The sequence below is a fragment of the Haliotis asinina genome, chromosome 3 (assembly GCF_037392515.1).
Source record: "Haliotis asinina isolate JCU_RB_2024 chromosome 3, JCU_Hal_asi_v2, whole genome shotgun sequence".
Lineage (NCBI taxonomy): Eukaryota > Metazoa > Mollusca > Gastropoda > Lepetellida > Haliotidae > Haliotis > Haliotis asinina.
In genome coordinates this window covers 34,021,194-34,042,226 of record NC_090282.1, presented here as the reverse complement: position 1 = coordinate 34,042,226, position 21,033 = coordinate 34,021,194, and the positions used below count along the sequence as shown (strand labels likewise).

At 39.6% G+C, this 21,033-nt stretch overlaps 1 protein-coding gene across 1 annotated transcript; it reads right to left on the bottom strand.

Moving 5' to 3' along the window:
* Positions 1-285: 285 nt before the first annotated feature.
* On the bottom strand, positions 286-17,630 carry LOC137277847 (cubilin-like). Its single transcript, XM_067809811.1, has 20 exons — positions 17,426-17,630; positions 16,449-16,530; positions 15,656-15,780; positions 14,266-14,421; positions 13,788-13,863; positions 12,319-12,470; positions 11,731-11,868; positions 10,131-10,212; positions 9,385-9,512; positions 8,491-8,658; positions 8,189-8,288; positions 7,230-7,366; positions 6,787-6,936; positions 6,465-6,537; positions 5,961-6,088; positions 5,453-5,608; positions 4,821-4,899; positions 3,851-3,975; positions 3,539-3,700; positions 286-3,273 (listed from the first exon to the last, which is right to left on the bottom strand). Exons 1-20 carry the CDS (start codon positions 17,490-17,492, stop codon positions 3,128-3,130), a joined length of 2,430 nt encoding a protein of 809 aa, XP_067665912.1. The 5' UTR covers positions 17,493-17,630; the 3' UTR covers positions 286-3,127.
* Between the last annotated feature and the right edge of the window lie 3,403 nt (positions 17,631-21,033).

Sequence of the window (21,033 nt, the reverse complement as noted above, 5' to 3'; positions counted from 1 at the left end):
ACAAGCAATTAACCTGCTGTCAATTGATGCGTTGGCCGGATGCCCTGTTTTAGCGTCAACCACTGAACTCTATTACTTGTGCTCATTGTGGGGAGCGATCTCATGTCACAGAAGACTCTACAAACAATTTTATAAAACGTGTCAACACTGAATTATTCAAGTAAAGGCACTGTCAGGGATCGAGATCATCTTTTAGAGGACATGACGGAGCTTGACATCATGGTTGAACTGAAAGATCAAGGTGTCACGCACGTGAAACGTTTTACGAGGCGTCAGAAATCGGGAGTAGTTCGAACAAACATATATTTATTGTCATTTGTCTTCTAGATCAAGGCGTGTTAAATCACCAGTACATGCACCAAAGCAATGAATCATTAAAAAATATAGTACAGTGGAATTATAGAGGGCTAAGGAATACTTTTAATGAATTGCAGCTATTGGTTCAAGATTTTGTACCACGAGCAATCTGTCTGCAGGGAACGCATTTGAAGCAGACAGATCTTTTTAATTTACGTCAATATGATGCATATCATTCTTTTTCACCCCCGGATGACAGAGCCACTGGGGGATCGTCAATCCCTGTTAAACAAGACGTTACTCTGTAACTCTTACAACTAATCTCCAAGCCGTTGCAGTGAGACTTACTCTTCACGTTGCCCTTACATGATGCTCTCTGTATATTCCGCCTTCTTCAGCACTCCAACTATCTGATCTACAATCTCTCTTTGATCAATTTCCGAAACCGTGGCTTATAATGGGTGGTTTGAATGGCCACAACCAACTCTGGGGTGGTACAAATACTAACAGTAAAGGTAAAATACTGGAAAATTTTATATTCAATACTGAACTGTGTATACACACTGATAACTCAAGTACATATCTGCATCTTGCAACCGGCACCTACTCATCCCTTTCCCTTGATTTGTCTCTTGCATACTCTAATCTACTTCATGAATTTGATTGGACAGTCCACAGTGACCTTTGTGGAACTGGAACTTAAACTCACTGACTGACTGACTCACTGACTGACTCACTCACTTACTCACTCACTTTTCCTTAATCTTAAATGGATTTTATATCCATATGAGGTTTAATAATCTTGACGTCTTCCTTATTTTACCTAAACTAGTTCATAAGTTTTTTTAGATATATTACCTTCAAGTTGTGATTCTTATACAATCAGTTTGTTGGGTGCTAAATGCGTCATTATATGACACTTGTTGCAAAGTGACTGAAAGAAATGACTCTACACACGTAGATGGTAAACACAGAAAAATCTTCAAGAGTAGCTATTTTAATCAGTATTAAAAGTTCTGAACAAAAATATGAAACCTTTCTGAATTATAATAGTCGGCGGGCGTTTCTCAGTTTCCAAATTTTATCCATCAGTTGAAATAGTAATGGACAGAAATGGACTGAAGCACCCCTAGATGAAAGATTACTATTATTTACTCTCTTCAATACAAATGATATTTGAGATGAATTTCATATTTTGTTTATTTGAACTGAATTGACAGAAGGAGAAAGGGAAGACGAAATACCAACTACTGTTTCTGTAGGAACATGAATGTGCGCAAAATGAACCGGCATTTTCAATGTAACAAACCCATGAACAATTTTGTAATCAGCAATAATTTGCAAAATAATAATGTCTCATTCTCATCAACGCCGCTACTAAATATAAACAATAACACAGGAGTGCAGCATTGTTCATTTAACTGCCTGCATGTTTCTACATGTATGTAACATATATATACACATAAACCTGTACCTCTCATGCCGCAAAAAACTACCGGAGTGAAATAAAGCGACCACCAATTGCCAACACCACTAGGACTATATGAGATCCTTCATTGGCCCATAGTATACGTTATTTTGCGCGCATCTCAATCAATTTCTGCAACTCACAATCAACACCTTTGCCAAGTACCTGAGAATGAACTGAAGGAAACGTGAGTAGTATTTCTGTTTTACATAACATTCCCGACGAACACGATTTTTAATTAGGGTGAATACATGTGATATTGAATAAACTGTTTATGAGAAAGATATATTCAGAAGAACACCATGATGTGACGGTATGGGATCATACTCTTATCTGTCTACTAACATTTGTCTCTGAAACATGAACCTAAGATCTGTTTCATTTTATTTCACAGAAAACCACACTCTTCTCACCAGTCAAAACAAACGTAATCATTTCTATTGAGTGCCGATATAAATGAAATGGTATATAAGCAAAAAATGTATATATATTATTCTATGTTATGTTAAAACCATGAACAAGAGGTAGAATCATCCATTACACATTCATGCTACAAAACACTGATCTCTGTGATTCATGTGATAGCTGCAATGGGAACTGATCGTTTCCTTCTTGATCAGGTATTATATACCGGTCATCCCGGGATACTAGACATAAGATTAGGTCTAAGTGTAAATACAATGTAACAATATAATGAATAGGATAGCGGGATAATTTACATGGAGGACTGCACAGTTTTCATATTGGTATTGTAGAATGTACAAAACACTTATTTATTCACACTTAAACAATTCATTAACCATTAACTTATTTGTTTTGGGTTTTGTTTTGTAACATGGTTTGTGATATGTGTTACGATGATGGTTGAAGAAAGAGAAGAGAGGAATGCAATGAAATTCATCGCCGGTATCACACGTGTTACAGGGGTTACCCTATTCCTTCTTTGTGTTGACATCTGTGCCACCTACCTGCTTTTATAGGTTAATGGTGGCCGGAAGTTCTAAACACGAGACATCATATGATTACAGAGCACTGAGCGTTACCCATGACCAAGATAACGAGCATGTTCAAAGCAGGTACCCAGTGCCATTCAAACGGACATTCACTCTGAATTTCATATACGGAAACTGATCAACTTGGCAATATTAACAATGTAGAGAGATTAATGCAAACAATGATTGTAGGGATGCTGTGACAGTGACTGAAGGGATTATAACATTTTCAAAACATACGATTGGAGTAAACTGAAAGTATATGTGTACACTCCTCAGTACAGCTAGTCATAATATCTAAACTGTGATTGATCTCTATATCGATCCTCGGAAGACGGAAGACTGGCTACGGCTGTGGACATGATGGTCTCTATGGCTTTTTTGTTATAAGTGGCTGTTTGTCTCCTGTGGCTCGTCTCAGCTTATGTCGGATAAACATGACCATAAGGGTTAGAAGTACAATACCGCCCGTAACAGAACACGCAATGATAACCGCAAGTATCGAGAAACCGGTATCTGTGGAGATAATGAAATGAACATGTTGTGAACTTTGGCGTTAAAGCAAAGCATGATGATTAGTCACCCACATTCACACGTTTTCCTAGGATAAGTAAATGCAAACAAATGTAATTCTTTGAACAAGATTCAGGGGCGTCTGTAGTAACACACTCAGTGGCTAACATTTTAAACAAAATACCACAAAATCAAATTATGTACAGGAAACTAAATGCACGGAAATTTTAACTAACTATAAGTCAGGAATACTTTAATAGACGCTTACCGATTCCTCTAAGTTCAATCATATAAAGGATCTTAAATCCTCTGCCGAGGTTGTGAGTTGAATTTGCCTTGAATTTCAGGAACATTGTTGAGGCAGAGCCGGTTATGTTCGGCCTACTTTCCCCGCACCAGCGACCAAGAGAGCGGGCTTTAGTGTCCGAGCCTACACAAATAGATTCGCACAACTTGTACGTATGCCCAAACAATGAATGCACTTTAAGTGAAGCTAAAAAGAATATGAAAATTATGAACACTGGTTGCGATGTTGATGCACGCTATGTATATGTACACTTTGAAAAGGGAATGAGCGTACCATCGAACGCTTCCACGTAGTCATTGTCACACCCATCAGAATTGTCCAGGGTTGAGTTCAGAACGGTGATTTTGATCCTCCAGTTGCTATCACCTCCTTCAATCTTCCACGTGGACTCCGTTATTCTAGATAAAATACGTATTACGTACTCATTGTTTCATGCTGAGTGCAGAACATGCCAGCTGATATTTGAAATGAAGTGTTAGAAATGTACTTGATAACAAGTTGTTCTCGACATAACCTTTTTCAGTTGACAGATCCGAAGGCAATGACAAAAAATTAAACAAAGAAGGTGCTTTTATTGGTACAGTGTCATGCGGTTAGACCATTGCACCTGAATGAACTCACATATATAATTGTGCATGTACTTTCTTAATAACATATATGCAGCTACATTAAGCAGATTGAATTTGAATATTTGACAAGACATAATCTAAATCATTGTGCAAATAACATATTTACGTATCGACAGATGTCCTCAACCCAAAGTGATGTGTTCGAAAAGAACAATGCCTGGGTGACGAAAAATATAGCATGACCTCAACATGTCCAGTTGGATAAACATTATTACCGCACCTCACCACCCGCTCCTACCCTTCTAAATGTCAGAATAGTATCAGTCTAGATCCTATGACTGACCCACTCCGATTTATCCCAGCTGCAGATCACTACCTACTTTATCAAAACACTCAACTCAAGAAGTACATGAAGATGTTCATTTGCCTTATACCTGTTCAATGTAAGCACTCTTAACATTTTAATCATTGCCTTGGGCGACCTCTCAGCTTTTGAACACATCTTGATGAAGTCCAAACCTGTTGGTAAACGCACAACAGCTACAACGCGTGGTACTGAAAGAGTACGACAGTTCGGGTACCAGTCCATAACAAGGTGTTAACCTGAGGTGGTTTCGTTACCACTATAGCTTCCTTAGCGATCACCTTTGATATCAACATTGTTTAATACATACCTTGGGCAATCAAATGGATAATTTGGCGACGTGAAATATTGATCGACAACCGAAGCAGAGAGAATCTCGTTCGACGAAACTGAAATTAAAATATGATGAAGCTGAAATATATACTATATGTATTACAGAGTATGTCATCCCGATATTGCTGTGATCACTATTACTTGGCACAGACTGAATCAGTCTACGGATTCTCTCTTGTGTAATAATCCATCATTCTTCCTGCAACGTTTTTAGCCATCTGTGCACCTAAGTGTGCAAGTCTTGACGATGAGATATCTCGAGTTTGAATTCGACAAAAGTTTATTGCAATATATGTATCATGTATAACAATCTTGAGTATTATGCTCGGCTGCACTGCTGCAATAGGATACACACAGCTAAAGGAAAGGAATCAAATCACCAGAAAATGTATTTGTATGAAAGAACCTAAACTTTGTTTGGGACAAGAGCAAAAGTCTGTTTTGGGAAAAGGCAAACAAAAACGGTGATGACAAAGAATCCAACACGCAGAATGTGCTTCCCTTCATGTGTCTTTGTCTTAACTATAAGGTGATACGCTGTCACGAAAATGAAATGTTGTAACCGTCCACATGATAACTTTGTTTCCATTTTCTAGCATTCTACATTACCAGGGAAGTGTCCAGCCTTCAAATACATTTGTAATCCTTCGTATCTGTCGGTTCCGCCAGCGTTCATTTTGGCGGTGATGACATTTTCCGAACTGATGTATTGACTGTCATGTCTACCACACCACCTCCCTGGAGTAGTGGAGGCAGCATTGTCACCTGGATACATGGAAGCAAAATAATAATATTAACGATAAGAGATGACTGGAAAATTCTAATGCTGATACTCAGTACTTATTAAAATTAACGTGTCATCTGTTCCAGGTACACACAGCACCTATGTATGTATAAAACCATGTGCACGACAGTGTACGCTCTCGTTTTCAGTTCTGTCGTCGTTGTTGATATCAAGTGAGATGTTTTGACATCACATAAGAAAGACTAACGTTAATTTTAACAGACACAAAGGAAACTGTTAATACTGAATTCTTTGTCAAGAATGAAAACTGTTAACATCGAAAGGCGTTGGTTGCTGGCAAATTCGAGCGCCATTCTCACAGATACATCTCACCATCGTAGAGCTCGAGGTAACCCAGATCACATGTTGGCGATGTAGGCAGGACGACTTCCACGTTAGTGATATTAACCTGGATGTTTGTGCCTGCGGGTGCATGTATAGTCCAGTGGCAGTCTTGTGAACTGGAATTTTAAGGATTCACACATGTTCAGACTTTCAGACGTGTTTCTCTATCATCTGACATTGATATGACGTTGTTAACGTATTTTCAGAGAGTTCGTATAATCATAGAAATCTTTCCTTGGCTTTTCACGACTAGCAAACTGGACAACGAAGGGTTCACGAATGCAGTCTCGGTAGCAGTACAAAGTTACGCTTCCTTTCACACAAGGAGTGGAGATCTCACAGTCACCCAGAACTCACATTACACACAGCGAGGGCAATCGTAAACATTCTGGGCCCGTTGGTAGCTGTTTCGTAGTCTGCTCGTCACAGACGACAGTTCCACATATTGTGTTTTCTGAGTGTTATATAAACTACAAATAGAAATGGTCTTACTTTAGAAATGGCCCTGTCAATATGGTATCCTCATTTGTGGTAACGTTGAATATTCCTCCGCATCTGAATGTCTCTGAAAGAACATCATAACGGATTCATTCATGGGTGAAGCCATTTGACTTTGAAGTGTGTATCAGTATTACGGCGCGCATGTACAGAATAATGCCATTACTCAAACATACCAACAAGAACACATTTAAAAACGATGAATAGTTTTCTTTGAGATTATCATTATGAAAAGATACTGAAAAATATGATTGATATGTCATCATAATGAATGGTGCATGAATGTGATCATTAACTCTAAACGTACACTTCTTACCATTTGTTTCAAAATATTCTAGTTTGAAGCCTCTCTTCTCACTTGAAAACTCTGTAGTGAACTCAAGTGTCATAGCCGGCCCAGTACTCTGTAGACTCGGCCTTGACACGCCACACCAGAATAACATGGTATCATTAAATATGGAAGGTCCTGGAACAATAAGTATAATCTAAGAACTAGTTACATTCGACCAGGAATTATACCGTTCACGTGCTTCTGAAGAGCATAATATCATTCAAGAAGTACATCAATAAAGTTATTCATTCATCACCAGAGCATGTGAATACAAATTGTTTTACGTATAGCTATCGGATGCATTTATGTCGTGGCATCTCTAAGGCATCCTTCATGTATTATGTATCATTGTACTGGAATTAATTAGTTGTAGTCGAGGTCAGCAATTACCTTAAATAGCCCAGGTACGTGTGGTTATAGTCACTTACCATTGAAGGCTGTGACCCGGTTATATTTGCAACTGAGATAATCCCATGATTCCGTTTCTATGTCCGAGTCAATGACGTCGATGCGCACCATCATTTGGGGATCAGAAGCCCTGATTACCCAAATACAGTCTAACTCGCTGCAACCAAGAACTGTCAAGTGAAATTTTCTCCTTTGCTTAGAATGCTAGACAAGGTCATAGAGTTCATATGATGGGCGACTAGAAAGCTGTAACCCTGTTGTAGCTTAGTCATATATGTGGTCGATGTTGTCCGCTCACTAGTGTTCAACGTTGGAGACCCGAAATCCCTTTGATGTTTTTCTCATTTCAAGCCGAAATATAATGAAAATACCATAATGTTAGTCTAAATGGGTTGTTGTGTTAGACTGCTACTTAGACTGCGACTGATGTGTCGCGCAAACCTTGCAAGCGTTCCATGATTATATGTGATGGTCTATGATGCGTTCCCATCAGTCTCAAAATATTTGACACAGTTTTGTCCAATTTATTTTTTAAGTCATTTTCAACACAATTTCCTTGAGGTTTAAGGGATTCCACTTAAATCAAACTTACACGGAAACAGTTGATATTAAACAACCGACATTTTGACATTTTTATAGACTGGCATTTGAGTTAGTGAGTTGCGATTTACGCCGCACTCAGCAATATTCCAGCTATATGGCGACGGTCTGTAAATAATCGAGTCTGGACCAGACAATCCAGTGATCAACAGCATGAGTATCGTTCTGCGCAACTGGCAACCGATTACATGTGTCCACCAAGTCAGCGATCCTGACCATCCGATCCCGTTAGTCGCCTCTTACGACAAGCATAGTCGCCTTTTATGGCAACCATGGGTTGCTGAGGGCCTATTCTACCCCGGACCTCCACGGGTCAGACTGGCATTTGAATGCAAATTGTGCAATGAATCTGTAAGAATAATAAAGAGTGTACTCTTACTTTTGAGAAATCACAGGGTATCCTGGAGACTGAAGGAAGTTTGGATATGTAGTTGCATTGAGGAATCGTGGCCCACAAACTTTACTAGGAGGGGGAACCACTGTAGAATTTAAGCATGTATTTCATGATTCGTACGTATCATGGTGTCTCTTTCTTGTCTAGATAAATTAGAATCCTAAAATGAAAATCAAACGTCATTTTGACATTACCACAATAGTGCTAGTTTACTTTCTAGGTCTTCGCAGCTTACAAACAAGGTCTTAACAAGTGTCCTTTACAACTTCTAGCATTAAGTAACGTACCTTTACGTGACGTAGGAGACACACTTAGCCGGAAGCCATTGCCGCTGGTATCACTGCCGGTCTTGAATACCAATTCCATAATCATTCCATTAGAATAGTAGGGACCAGCTGGAGACGTTGTTGAATTTCCACAAAATTCTCCGATTGTGTTTTCACTTTCGTCATACACTGATAGAGGCAAATAGTAATATGTTGTAATGTTTCAATTACAAAGTATCAGATATTTTCAAAACTACACGCCGATACATCAGGCACTCGCACTGACATAATGTATTTCCTTATTCCAACTGTAAGAGTTGATTGTTTATATATGAAATATTTCAACATATGCACGGACGGATCACTTTAGCAGATGTTTATCATTGGGTTTACTTGCTCTCATTCATTTCAAAAACTAGTTGAATACATGTTAAGTATAACATACTTAAGGAATGAACTAACAAATCATAACGGAACAAGACTAACCCCCTAAATGCGTTTACTATTGTCACTGCACAGCCTTGCCATTGAAAATGAATATTTACAAGCATACTCACACCGAAACTTAAGTGAATTTTGGATGTAATGGCATAATGAATCAGATGGAGCGCGGATAACACCGCGTCCGTGGTCATGCTATCCCTTTATGGTTTCGCCTCTGGCACAGAAGATAGGACAGTAGCCGTGGGATCGATGATCAATAACGTACAAGAGCGTCACAAAATATGGGGTTGTTCGTGGAAATGGGGTGATGGCAAAGGTGAGCATTGTGGACTTCTGCGGACAATGATGGACACGGACTGGTTTTGATCGGTATCACCCCCACCTCCTTGTAGTTCATGAACATAAAACACATACACGTGTGTTCAAAAGCTGTATGGCCAAAACATGTATGACGTAACACACATGACTTACCTCCATACAGAGTTACAGAGTCATTATCACAATGGGGGTAGATGCCTTCTATATCGGAAGAAAGGACGTCAAGCCTCATGTTTTGTGGTTCTGTTATTTTCCCCATCATTATAACGCAGTTAAGATTGCTGAAAAGAGGTTGAGGCGCTTAGTCACAGAGTCGGACTTTCAACCTAAAACATCATTTGGTAATGAAATGGACAGACGGATATAAACAGCCAGTGAACACACATCCCTAATACGCATCATTGATGACAACTGAGCAGACACCTTGATGACACCTGAGTAGGGGACCAGTGTTGGGATGCAAATGTGACAAACATATTCTGTGGATTAGAATTCATTTCGGCACTTGAGGTGCCGCCACAACAAAACGGTACATTGTGTGAATCGCAATATATGAACGCGTTGTTACATCACTGAACACATACTTAGGCAGTTTGTTGTCCGACCGTAATGTATATTAACAGCATAATGGACCAATAAATGACAACAGTTAGATCAGTAAGTAATGGCGGATTGCTACCCACAGTTCAATAAACGTTAAACACCACCGAAAAACATGTCTCATCTCTATATAGGACATATCGTTTTAAATTACAATCCCACATTTTTAATCACCATATTTTAGTAACATCGTCACGAATTAAGACGGGTGGTAATGTGAGAACAAAGAACCGCGAATCATGATAACGACTCATGGACTTAGTGTTGGGTTACCAAAATGCTCGATATAGAGAACTCACCTCAGATAGGGATCGGGGTATCCAGGTGACAGAATGTACACTGGTGTGTCGTATATGAAAAGTGTCCCATTGCAGTTGCCCTCTGTATAAAACGTATGACGATTGAATTATTATGACAAATCTCAACAGGCGTTGATATCATTTACATTATGCCTAACATGGACAGTGAAAAACATTGGCACTGCAAATTATCAGCTTCAGGGAGAGTTCTGTCATTTATGCATCGTACTCTTCTTCATGAATAAAAGGAAAAAAACCCAGACCAGCAGAACTTATAATCATTGAATCAGAGTACCTAGACACACAAACATAATACAGTGGTGTTAACAACATCTTTACTCAACCTGAGCTGAACATCACACACATCCTACAGAATCACGTGGCGACAGACACGTGCAAGTACAGAGGGGGCTCTGAAAACCAGTATTTAACCAATAAAAGCAGACACTAAATTACACCCGGTAAATGTTCACTACCATCACTTTAGTATCCTGTATGTCCCCTTGCATCAATGCAGGCACACAGGCTCCTACTAGCCGAAGACGTCAGACGTCGGACATGGTCACGTGGCATGCGACTCCAATCGTTAAATGCATCCCATATGTATTCGATCGGGGACATGTCCTCAGAACGTTCTGGCCACAGTGAGACGTTCTGTTCCTCGTCGTTGGACCAGCTCGGCTCCAAAGCAATCTGCGATGTCTGTCATCAAGGGTCAACACTTGTCCTTTGGAAGGTCTGTAGGCTCTGATACCTGCTGCCCGAAGACGTCTAGCCACCTTATATCGACTGACACGGTGATCAAGGGAATTTGCCGCTGATGACATTACCGTGAAGAAACGGTTTCTCAGGTGTAAAGGCCTCAAAGGTCTTCAGCTAGTGTTGTTACTGGTGGTCTCCCACTTCTTGGTCTGTCCTGTGTCTGACCCGTCCGCCTGTACCGTTGCAGCGCCCTCCAGACGGTTACACAGGTCCAGTCGAATGTTCTTGCAACGTTGGCGTCGACCCCATCTAGAGCATGTCTATGGCCCTCTCACATACAGCTGTTGATAGTGGTGGCACATCTGTGATTTATTTACTTCCAACTGCATGTGTAACCTGTCCGTACAGTAACTTATACCCTTGCTGCATGTGAATCTCTGACAGAGGTTTATACAACTGATGTTTCATACACGACGTACACGTGAATTCACTGCAGGTATCAAATTGCTACGCTGGGCCGACATGTTTCAGTGTATAATTTACCTATTTGAGAAACTGTGACGTCTGGTATAGTTTCTTTTGCCCTGTCAATTTATATACTACACGCATACTTTGTTTGAGTTAAGTGAGAAAACAACAACAGCGTTTATTCACTTTTAAGGCCAATAACGCTAAAAACATGAAATAATGAATTACGTTCCGTTTCAACTCTGAACATCAATTTTCTTTCCTGGATGTGGTCTTTCTTGGTCGAGTGTATTGCACTGTTTGTAGCTAACATTTATGCAACATTTTAAGACAATTAAGAAACATGCATGCTGAAAGCAAAACGCTGAAGCAAAGGGAAGGAGATTACAATGATAGCGAGATATGGATAAGAACTATAATTTCAGATTACCTGGTCTCGCAGTATATTCCATCCTGAAACCTCGTCTAGTTATAGAGCCATCAGTTGTAAACTCTATCAACATTGAATCCTTTGAACTGTAATAAGCAGGCGTGTTGGTTGAATTAAATGCCCCAAGATATTGTTCCTCTGAAGCACAATGTCAAATGGACAAAGCAAATTATTGTATGCCATGAAAGCAATCTCTAATCTTCTATGCCAAGCGTTGCGGTTCATGACAGTTATTGACGTTAAATATATTTGAAACATTGTAATTTTGCGAGCACCTTTATATTTTCTGTTAAACCATATATGCATATGAAGATATAGAGGTAAGTTTCTATAACATGTTTAGCATTTGTTCTATTTATATAAGATGATTGATATCGAGACAACGAGCTGACAGCGAGATTCATTTACCTTAACAGGACTTCAAAGTATACACAGATGCCATTATTCAACTGTTAGACATAACACTGTTTGTATTTAGCACTACACTATCTCAGCGAAGTAAAGATTCTAGTACTTTTGCGAGTGGAGGGGTCGTCGCATTTAATGGGACAGAATATTGTTGTGGAATTAATCTGTAAAGGAATGTACCTCCAGTTATATTTCCATTAAAAACACGAACCATATCGCCATCCCACATATTCCAAGGTTCCGTATTTGGGTATATATCTGAGCTCTTAGTTACTGCAGCAATAGTCTCGTTTTCATTTTCAGCTGTTATAATCCATATGCACCTCAGATTACTGAAAAAGACGAAATATTCTGAAGTCAGAATCCCCTGCAAGCAAAAACGGTTAGAAAGGGAACTTATTGTCTGCAATTTAGACAATGAATCTTTTCATTGGTTGTTTGAAACACAGTACAAACTTGGGAGCACATCGACACTATGGTTGCATACATTGTATTCCCACCGAAGGGAAAGTCTGCTCAGACTAATGCATCCAACATGTGAAACATTGATGTACGTTTTAAGCATTTCCGCCGCGTTCTAAAATAAAGCTTTCATTTTCACCAGGAAAATGTTGTTGACATTTTGTTACTTGATTTAATATTTGGTCTCGGGAATTGTCTTGGGTATCTTGCTAATATTCTTTAGATACTGACATATTAAGGTGTCCTACGGAAGAAACAATTGTAACATAGGTTTTTCAGTCTGAGGATATCTGATAGGTACATTGGCATTTGATGCCAGATTTATATTAGCATGTTACTTATTTGAATAAAAATTGTTCACTAATGCATGTTTTGTTGTGTGGTGCTTTGTCACTTGGAACGGCAACCTTCTCTTGCAAATCAACAACAGACGAGAGACATGACTTTGGACATATGTCTGTTCCAAATGAGTGAACCTTCCTAATAACTATGTCACAAATGAATGTCTGATTGGTGGGTCGGTGAGGTATTCAACTTTTTCACATTTCAACATCGACCGTTATCGGTTTGAAAAAAAAAACAGTTTTAACTGGTTTTCTAGAATTATCAGTGGAAAAGGAACATTGCCAGTAATCGGGAAGGCAAATGTGAGGTCACATGCAGAGACATGGCAGTTTTTCACCTGAGGAGACACCTGAATATGGGTTCCAAACTGGCATTTCTTCAGACATCCTTTTTATGAATATCCCACCGGGTACATACTTTCTGCTGCGTGAACACAGACATTTGGTATAAAACTTACTTGCCCAAGGTGTGACCACGTGTATTACATGGACAGAAGTTTTAGAAACTTTGAGTCAAGCTGCCGCACAAAGTAACCTATCCAAGGGCAATCCGCGCCCAACGTTGCTCTGCTCAAATTCAACTGAAGTTATTTCAGTAACAATGCCCCGTGGATCAGGAACTGACGATCTTCTTAGGTTTGACTTGCGTGACGCATACATGTAACTCAGACCTTTCCAAGTCTCAAATACTTACCCCAGACAGTAAAAGCAATAGCTGCGCTGGCTGGTTTACTATGGTCCTCCTCCTCCAGATGATGACGATAATGATGATGATGATGATGATGATGTGTGTGTGTGTGTGGATGGATGGATGGATGGACAAATGTATAACAACGAACTTACTTGAAGTAGGTGTATGGATACCCCGGGGAAGTGAGGTTCAATGACTCTGATGTGGCTGTTAGCATTCCACCGCATCCTGTAAAATATTCCATTGATGTGAAACTAGGTACCACTGCCTAAATTGTCGCAATAATCATAGTTTCCAATAATCTACCATGTTAAAGTTTGTAGTGGATTGGAAATATCAACGGTAGTCATATTTAGCCGATGTTGCTCACAGACCAAAACCTCGTACCACAAAGAGATGTTAACTAAGCGATGAATGTAGACCAATATTAAAGTATGGGCGATAAATCTCTCTAGCGCTGAGATTTTAAAAGTATTTAGAAGTGTAATTAATGGCCATTTGTGACATTGAATCAAATTATGCTCTAAGACAATAACATGGATGTAACCTGGCGTGACGGATAACGGGTGAAGATATAGTATTCCATGATTGTTTGATTGTTACATTGCTCTGTTGTACTCGTGTTCTTACGTTCAACGTCGATGACTATGAGGGAAAATCCAATTCCATTAGAGGCATCACCAGAAGCAAACTCAATGAACATGGTGTCTCCACTACTTAAAACACTGCTTTCTTTTGCTTCAATGCCACACAGTTGTAACAGCAGTTCACCCGCAGTATCTGATCCTGCTCATAAAAGTTCAGAGTATTCAAGAAAACATTTATAAACAGTCATACAAAGTAATACCTTTACGCACGCATACACACACAGTATTTGGCATACGTGCACACACAGACACTTTGTGCCTATTTCATAAAACGTCGTTGACTAAACACCTTTAAATGTCTGATGTCGATAAGCGGAATGTGTCCTGTAGCAGTATTCAAGTATGCGGAAAGGCATGCGGTATCAATCACTATAAAAGGAATATGTTGTGTTTACTTTTGTCATTTGTTTCTGTTTGGAAAAGAGGAAATCGACATGCCACAACTGAGTGCAGATAGTCGAAAGATCGCCATAGGCTGCCTCGAAGTTAAGGAGTCGCAGTCTGCAGTTACCCGAAATTTCAACTTTAGGTTTTGTTTTCTGTAGACCAGTTCCGCCCAAGATGGCGCAGGAAGCGACCATACAAGAGGTAAAAGCCAAGCCCAGGACCGCTACATCCGGACTGCTCACATGCTCACATCATTCTCTCTCAGCCGTGGAAACTACAAAACCCTTAGAAACTGGAAGCGAGTTTGGTTCAGTGATGAATCACGATTTCTTCTTCACCGGTGAGATCGGTTGCAAAATTGCATTAGACAGGTCGACAGATTCGGTGGAGACAATGTGGGGTACGATATCCAGCACATAAAGATCTGATTTAGAGGTGGTTCAGGGGAAAGCTAATCGGTACATCAACGACACCGTTGGACGTCGCTTACTTCCTGTTATTGGACAACAGAGGAAGTTGCTCTAACATACTTCACATACAGCATGTGTTGCCTTGACATTTCTAATGTCAGTGCCTTCCCGTGGACTTCACGATCACCAGATCTAATGCTGACAGAACACCAGTGGGATGAAGTCAGCTGACGAGTACGTCAACGTCAAAACACGCCTCTTCCACAACATTGCAGGAAGAGTAGGAAAGAATTTCGAAAGAGCGGCATCGTCGAACTATCCAGTTTGAGGCGAGACTATGCCGATCAATAACTGCAGCTGGTTGTGGCCATACAAAGAGGTAATTTTTACTTCATCTTATGGACTCAAGGAAACACAAACAGAACTGTTTAGTTGACCAACGCCTTGTGTATACACGAGGGAATTTTCACCCTTTCTACGTTGAAATTACATGTAACACTTGCACTTAAATATACGCAATGATTTTTCTAAAATGGCTCATACGTTTTCTTTTTAGTTTGTCAATTTGGCTCTTACCATCATAGAAGGACAAACTGGCTCTCTGGCACTTTCCCGACTCGTCTAATTCAAAATATCGAACATAAATACCCACAAGACGTTCCTTTGAAGATGCACGGATCTTCCATGCGCAGGTGACATTACTAGAAAGAACAACGTGAAGAAGCAAACAAATGTAGTTTGAGAAGTTACTATTCATAATAATGATAATTTTTTCATGCTATTGCTAAATCTAAAACATGGGTGTAATGGTACTTAGATAATAAAAGTTTGGTTCATTTGATGTCTTCTTAGGCAGTGCTACCTGATGACAAAGTTTTAAAGTGTTCTTTTTTAGGAAAACCTCAATTCAACACTGATTTTCAGTGACTCCTTAATGTAACTTTCACTACAGTTCTGTTTCTAAGGAAGACGGATTTCTGATGTTGAAATATTATGTGTCACTGTTTATATCCCATTATTCCTGTTGTTAAATTATGTCTGTTTAACCATCTCTCATTTACTCCTTGTTGAAATTTAAGTAAGCTTGTATAAAATTATACTGATTTAAAGACTGTGAATATTGACAATTTATGTCGACAAAGGCAACATTTCTGAGTTTCAACACTAGGATACCACCAACAGTTGTGTGTTATGCGAATGATTTTTTTTCATTTGTAAAGGTTCGAATTTTATTATGTTTTTAATGATGTATTAACCGTATAAACGTATTCCTTGAGCACTGACTAAGCGCAAGCAAAGATCATTAACAAATGATATAATCAAGTGACGGCCAGTGTTTCTTCTCCTCTTCTGCTGAGCAGATACTTACGGGCCGTAGTGCTGCGGGAATCCTGGAGATGTGACGTTTTGCACACCATTATTTGAAAGTTGGATGTCTTCGAAACATGCACCTGTAAAAAGATTTAAATACCACGATTCAACAAAGATGGACATGTCATTTTAAACTGAGTAAATGGGGTTAATCATCCTCCTGTAGGGACTCTTGATATATGGGCAAAACTATCATATACCCGGATCATACAGATAATGTGAACACGGAACTGAAGCTGCGGCCATTTGGCGAGACCCGAATATGCCAGCTTGTACGAATCCCATTTTTGTGTTTCTTGGTCTGTCTGCATCAGGCATATTTACGCGCTTTGAGCATGTCCCTCAATGATGTGGAACTAGCGCTCTATAAATACTCTTATTATGGTAACTTGGAAACTGAATGGTGTGTGCGTGTTGCTAAAAGACAATGAGGCATGAACACCGCGATTGTTGAACTCGGTGGAAAAAAAACTGGTAAGTTAAGGAGTTGTAACTCTAAAAGGGCCATTGGAAATGAAAAGCGTTATTTCTTCAAGCATAAACGTCTCAATTTTTCTTTTCTCCTCACTCAAATATGAACTTTGTGTTGTCAAACCAGTGGGTTACGACTGTACTCATGGATTGAGTGATGTCTCACAAGAACAACGTCCGTGGCGATGAGATGACGATGATGCTGGGGGATAAAATGTTGCAAACCCAGGAATAATGCCACGATAAACGTTATTGCGATGGATTGAGGTGGCGACGTTGGGGTGAGGTGTAAATATCTGGAATGATACGATTCGTACTACAGAAGAATCTCTCTCCTAATTCCCGGATTACAAACTCACATCTGTCATAGCAAACATTGTTATGGTCAAAATGAATATTTGTTTGTCTAATTCCACGCATATTTTCTAGTGTATTCCAGATCCCCAAACTACCAAGCCTACCCAAGTCATCAATGTCTTCCACAAGCTAAACACATGAACTTACCTGTGTACGCGGCTAGACTGTAGGACAAGACACATAGAAGAACAGCTGAAGTTATTACTAACTTCATGGTGAGTTTCCAAAACAGCTACACAAGTGAACCAAGCTGCTGTACTGCTATATCGTTGTGATTGCGAAACCCCGTCTAGAAGATATATATATATATATATATGTATAAGCGTACGAGGTGCGAACGAGATACAGTGACAACTCCGTTTGGGCGACGCGTTCGTGCAAATGAAAATAGAAATGTGAGAGGTTTCTTTGTTTTATTTTTCCAAATAATTATGCATGTATATCACTATCTATTCATCGATGTCTAGCCGTTTTCAAGTCTCATTACAACAATATCAGTTACATACAAAACGTAATATGCTTTCACAAGACCGTCTAAAACATTGTTCTAAATTCTCAAATGTTCTCAACTTAAGCAAAAACATTCATTCAAACGCAGTAAGCTGTCAACAGTGTCGTGATGACTGTTGACGACCGACTTGATTATGATTGATCAGTCACTCCCGCAGATTGAACAAGGGAGTGAGTTTATGTGTGGGTTTGGAATCTACCCGACATTATCAGAGATTACCACCGCAGTGGTTTAGGATGGTAAATGTCTTGTAGAGGGACAAAGTATGGTATGTGATGGGTTTGGGCGAGATCTGTCCAATCCATTGCCACCACATAAGATTTCTCCTTTCGATTCTTGTTCGTCTAAATAAGCAACCTTTGATCGGTAAATGTTTAACATTTAATACTGCTGGTAAAAATTTTCTTACGACCAGTTACACGGTCCCAACAGAATTGTTTAAGTTTTGAAATGCGTGGACAAGACGGTGGTTCCTCACGTGATTATTTAATGTGTAACACACAGATATTCACTTTTACTTTTCTGTGCTAAAACTTGAAATCGACGACTGACAAGGTCATTGTGCTGTGAACACCGACCGCGTATGTAACCATTACATCGTGTGATAATGAGACATGTATCTCTTAATAGAATCTAACAATGATGACATGTGATGCAATGACATGTGATGCAAATCTACTTAGAAACGACAAAACTCGTGATAGCAGTCGTGTGCTTGATTGACGCAGCATTCAGCAATATTACAGATGTACGACTCGGTGTGGAAAACCATGCGATATGATGCATGAGCATGTGTTTATGAATCTCTGTCAAACAGTGTTAACACCAAGTGATCGGCGAGTGAAAACGACGATCCCATCCATAAGCACATGCAGAGGCTGGTCAACTTTTCACCTGAAACAAATTCGGTAACGTATGGCACAAGTCGAACTGAGGAGTTCACATCTTTTTTATCACAGATTTGAAACTTTCCTTCCCACGCCTACCATATCGTTTGGGGGAAGCTTTACTGAATAGATTTACTTAATACCGGTACCACTTGTTTTCTGCGCATGAGGAAATTTAAGGTTAGGGTTAGGGTCAGAAGGTTTAGGCTTAGACTCCTGTATACAAGACTTTGAAGTAGGTACAACAATGGTACCGGTATATTAAGTAACGTGCTTCGCTTTACTGATACATCGAATGCTGTAACCTATATCTTCTTGAGTCACATGACATGTCGCTCCCTCATTCAATTACGCAATTGTACTTAAGAGAGCAAGGTCCGAAGATATGAATTGCAAGAAGGACGAGATATTGTGCATGTAGATGTGTATGCGATTATATCGATTGTAGTTAGAAACTGACACGGACTCATTTTCATACTCAGTGACTCATGCGCGTAATGATAGGTTTCCACTATGTCGCCATCTGAAATGCATGGAAGCGCATTTGTGCCACCAACAATTGTTATCTATGTAGATGGTATTTATATCTACTTGGAAGCTATTTTTATCCATTTAGATTACGCGTACAGTTATTATCTACTTTGTTAGTCACAATGTTATGAGTAATCAAAAATAGTTGCAGGTTTCTTTGCCTAAATTGACCGTTTTGTGTGACTTTCGACCTTGATATATCTTAACCATCAAAACAGTCCATATAGAAACACTGATTTCAAATGTTCTGAAGTTTGTAAAATAATGGTTTTACTTGAATATTTTTAAGCATGGATAGGTTGATAGATAGACAGCACGACCGTATAATCACATATGGATATGAAACTACAGAGATATACACTGTACATAAGGATTGACCTCGATGGAAACATTCTCCAATATAGAGAGTTAATATTTATTTTCCACTCTGTCACTAACAAGAAGACAATATTTATTTTTCACTCTGTCACTAACAAGCCGATATACGAATGGTGTCTTTTAGAAAGATGAGGCAAAACTGTTGTCAAAATTACCAGATAACGTTTTTCCACAAACTACCCGTGTATTCTTTACTTTTATTTCTTTTATGTAAAAATTACTTTAAATGTCCTTAACACAGCCCAATGGTCTTGATTGAATCCGTTAAATTTGAAAGAGAGTAAGACGGCTTATATTCACGTTTAATAAAAACGAGTCCTGAAAACTGATATGTAATACGAATGTATGTCATTCTCTGATCACATGGCGATGTGCGTGATGGAGCAAAGTGCGACGGTAGAGACTGCAACTGAGACGAGATAACATTATTATTATTTAGGATATTTATATAGCGCACATATCCATGCAACATGGATGTGCATATATGATATATGTGTCCGTCGATCATTGGATGACACTCTCTACGTCACTTCATATTATCAATCTCAACTTCCTGGTTAGTATAGAGCTCTTGCTGCCGCTGGACGCACCGAGTTTATTGTGGCTCTCTCATCCTGCATATATGATATATGTGTCCGTCGATCATTTGATGACACTCTCTACGTCACTTCATATTATCAATCTCAACTTCCTGGTTAGTATAGAGCTCTTGCTGCCGCTGGACGCACCGAGTTTATTGTGGCTCTCTCATCCTGCATATATGATATATGTGTCCGTCGATCATTGGATGACACTCTCTACGTCACTTCATATTATCAATCTCAACTTCCTGGTTAGTATAGAGCTCTTGCTGCCGCTGGACGCACCGAGTTTATTGTGGCTCTCTCATCCTCAGGGGGTACCCAATATACAGCTGGGTGGACTGGGACACATAGTCACTTTAAGTCATTTTCCAAGTTTACTGCGCGTTGCTTTATCCGCAACTAGGTGTTTGCACCTGTTCATGTGGCCACCATCCGGCCATATGCCAACGGATTCGTGGGTTCTTTTAAGTCCGCAGGGTTGTGTACTGTACACTAGGGGTTGTTAGAGTGTCTGCACACAATGCTGACTCCAAGCTTTTTACACCCGGTTACAGGTGGGCTCGATCCCTAAACTTGAGTCAGAGTCAGAGTGAGAGCTTCCAGCGTTTGATGTCGCCATGGATGTGCTCCTAACCAACAGTGTACTAGAAGGACCGTAAAGATGTGCCCGACTACCTCACGCACAGGTAGAACAGATCTGGTGACACCTAAAACCCAGTTAATGCTAGTGTGAAGAAACCTTACAGCCAGCCGCACATTGTTCAACGTTTATAATGACCATACTAGCTCGCGCACGACAGCAAGTATTACAGTACATTTTCTCAAATTAAGTAAAGGCATTAATTTAACTGCGAATTAAAGGAC

What these genes read in the sequence shown, in the direction of transcription:
- LOC137277847 (XM_067809811.1), bottom strand. Translation starts at nt 17,492, where the DNA reads ATGAAGTTAGTAATAACTTCAGCTGTTCTTCTATGTGTCTTGTCCTAC. An exon ending in TATCCATTTGATTGCCCAAG is followed by an intron (nt 3,976 to 4,820) that starts GTATGTATTAAA and finishes TATTTTATCTAG; the next exon opens with AATAACGGAGTCCACGTGGA. An exon ending in CTACGTGGAAGCGTTCGATG is followed by an intron (nt 3,701 to 3,850) that starts GTACGCTCATTC and finishes CTATTTGTGTAG; the next exon opens with GCTCGGACACTAAAGCCCGC.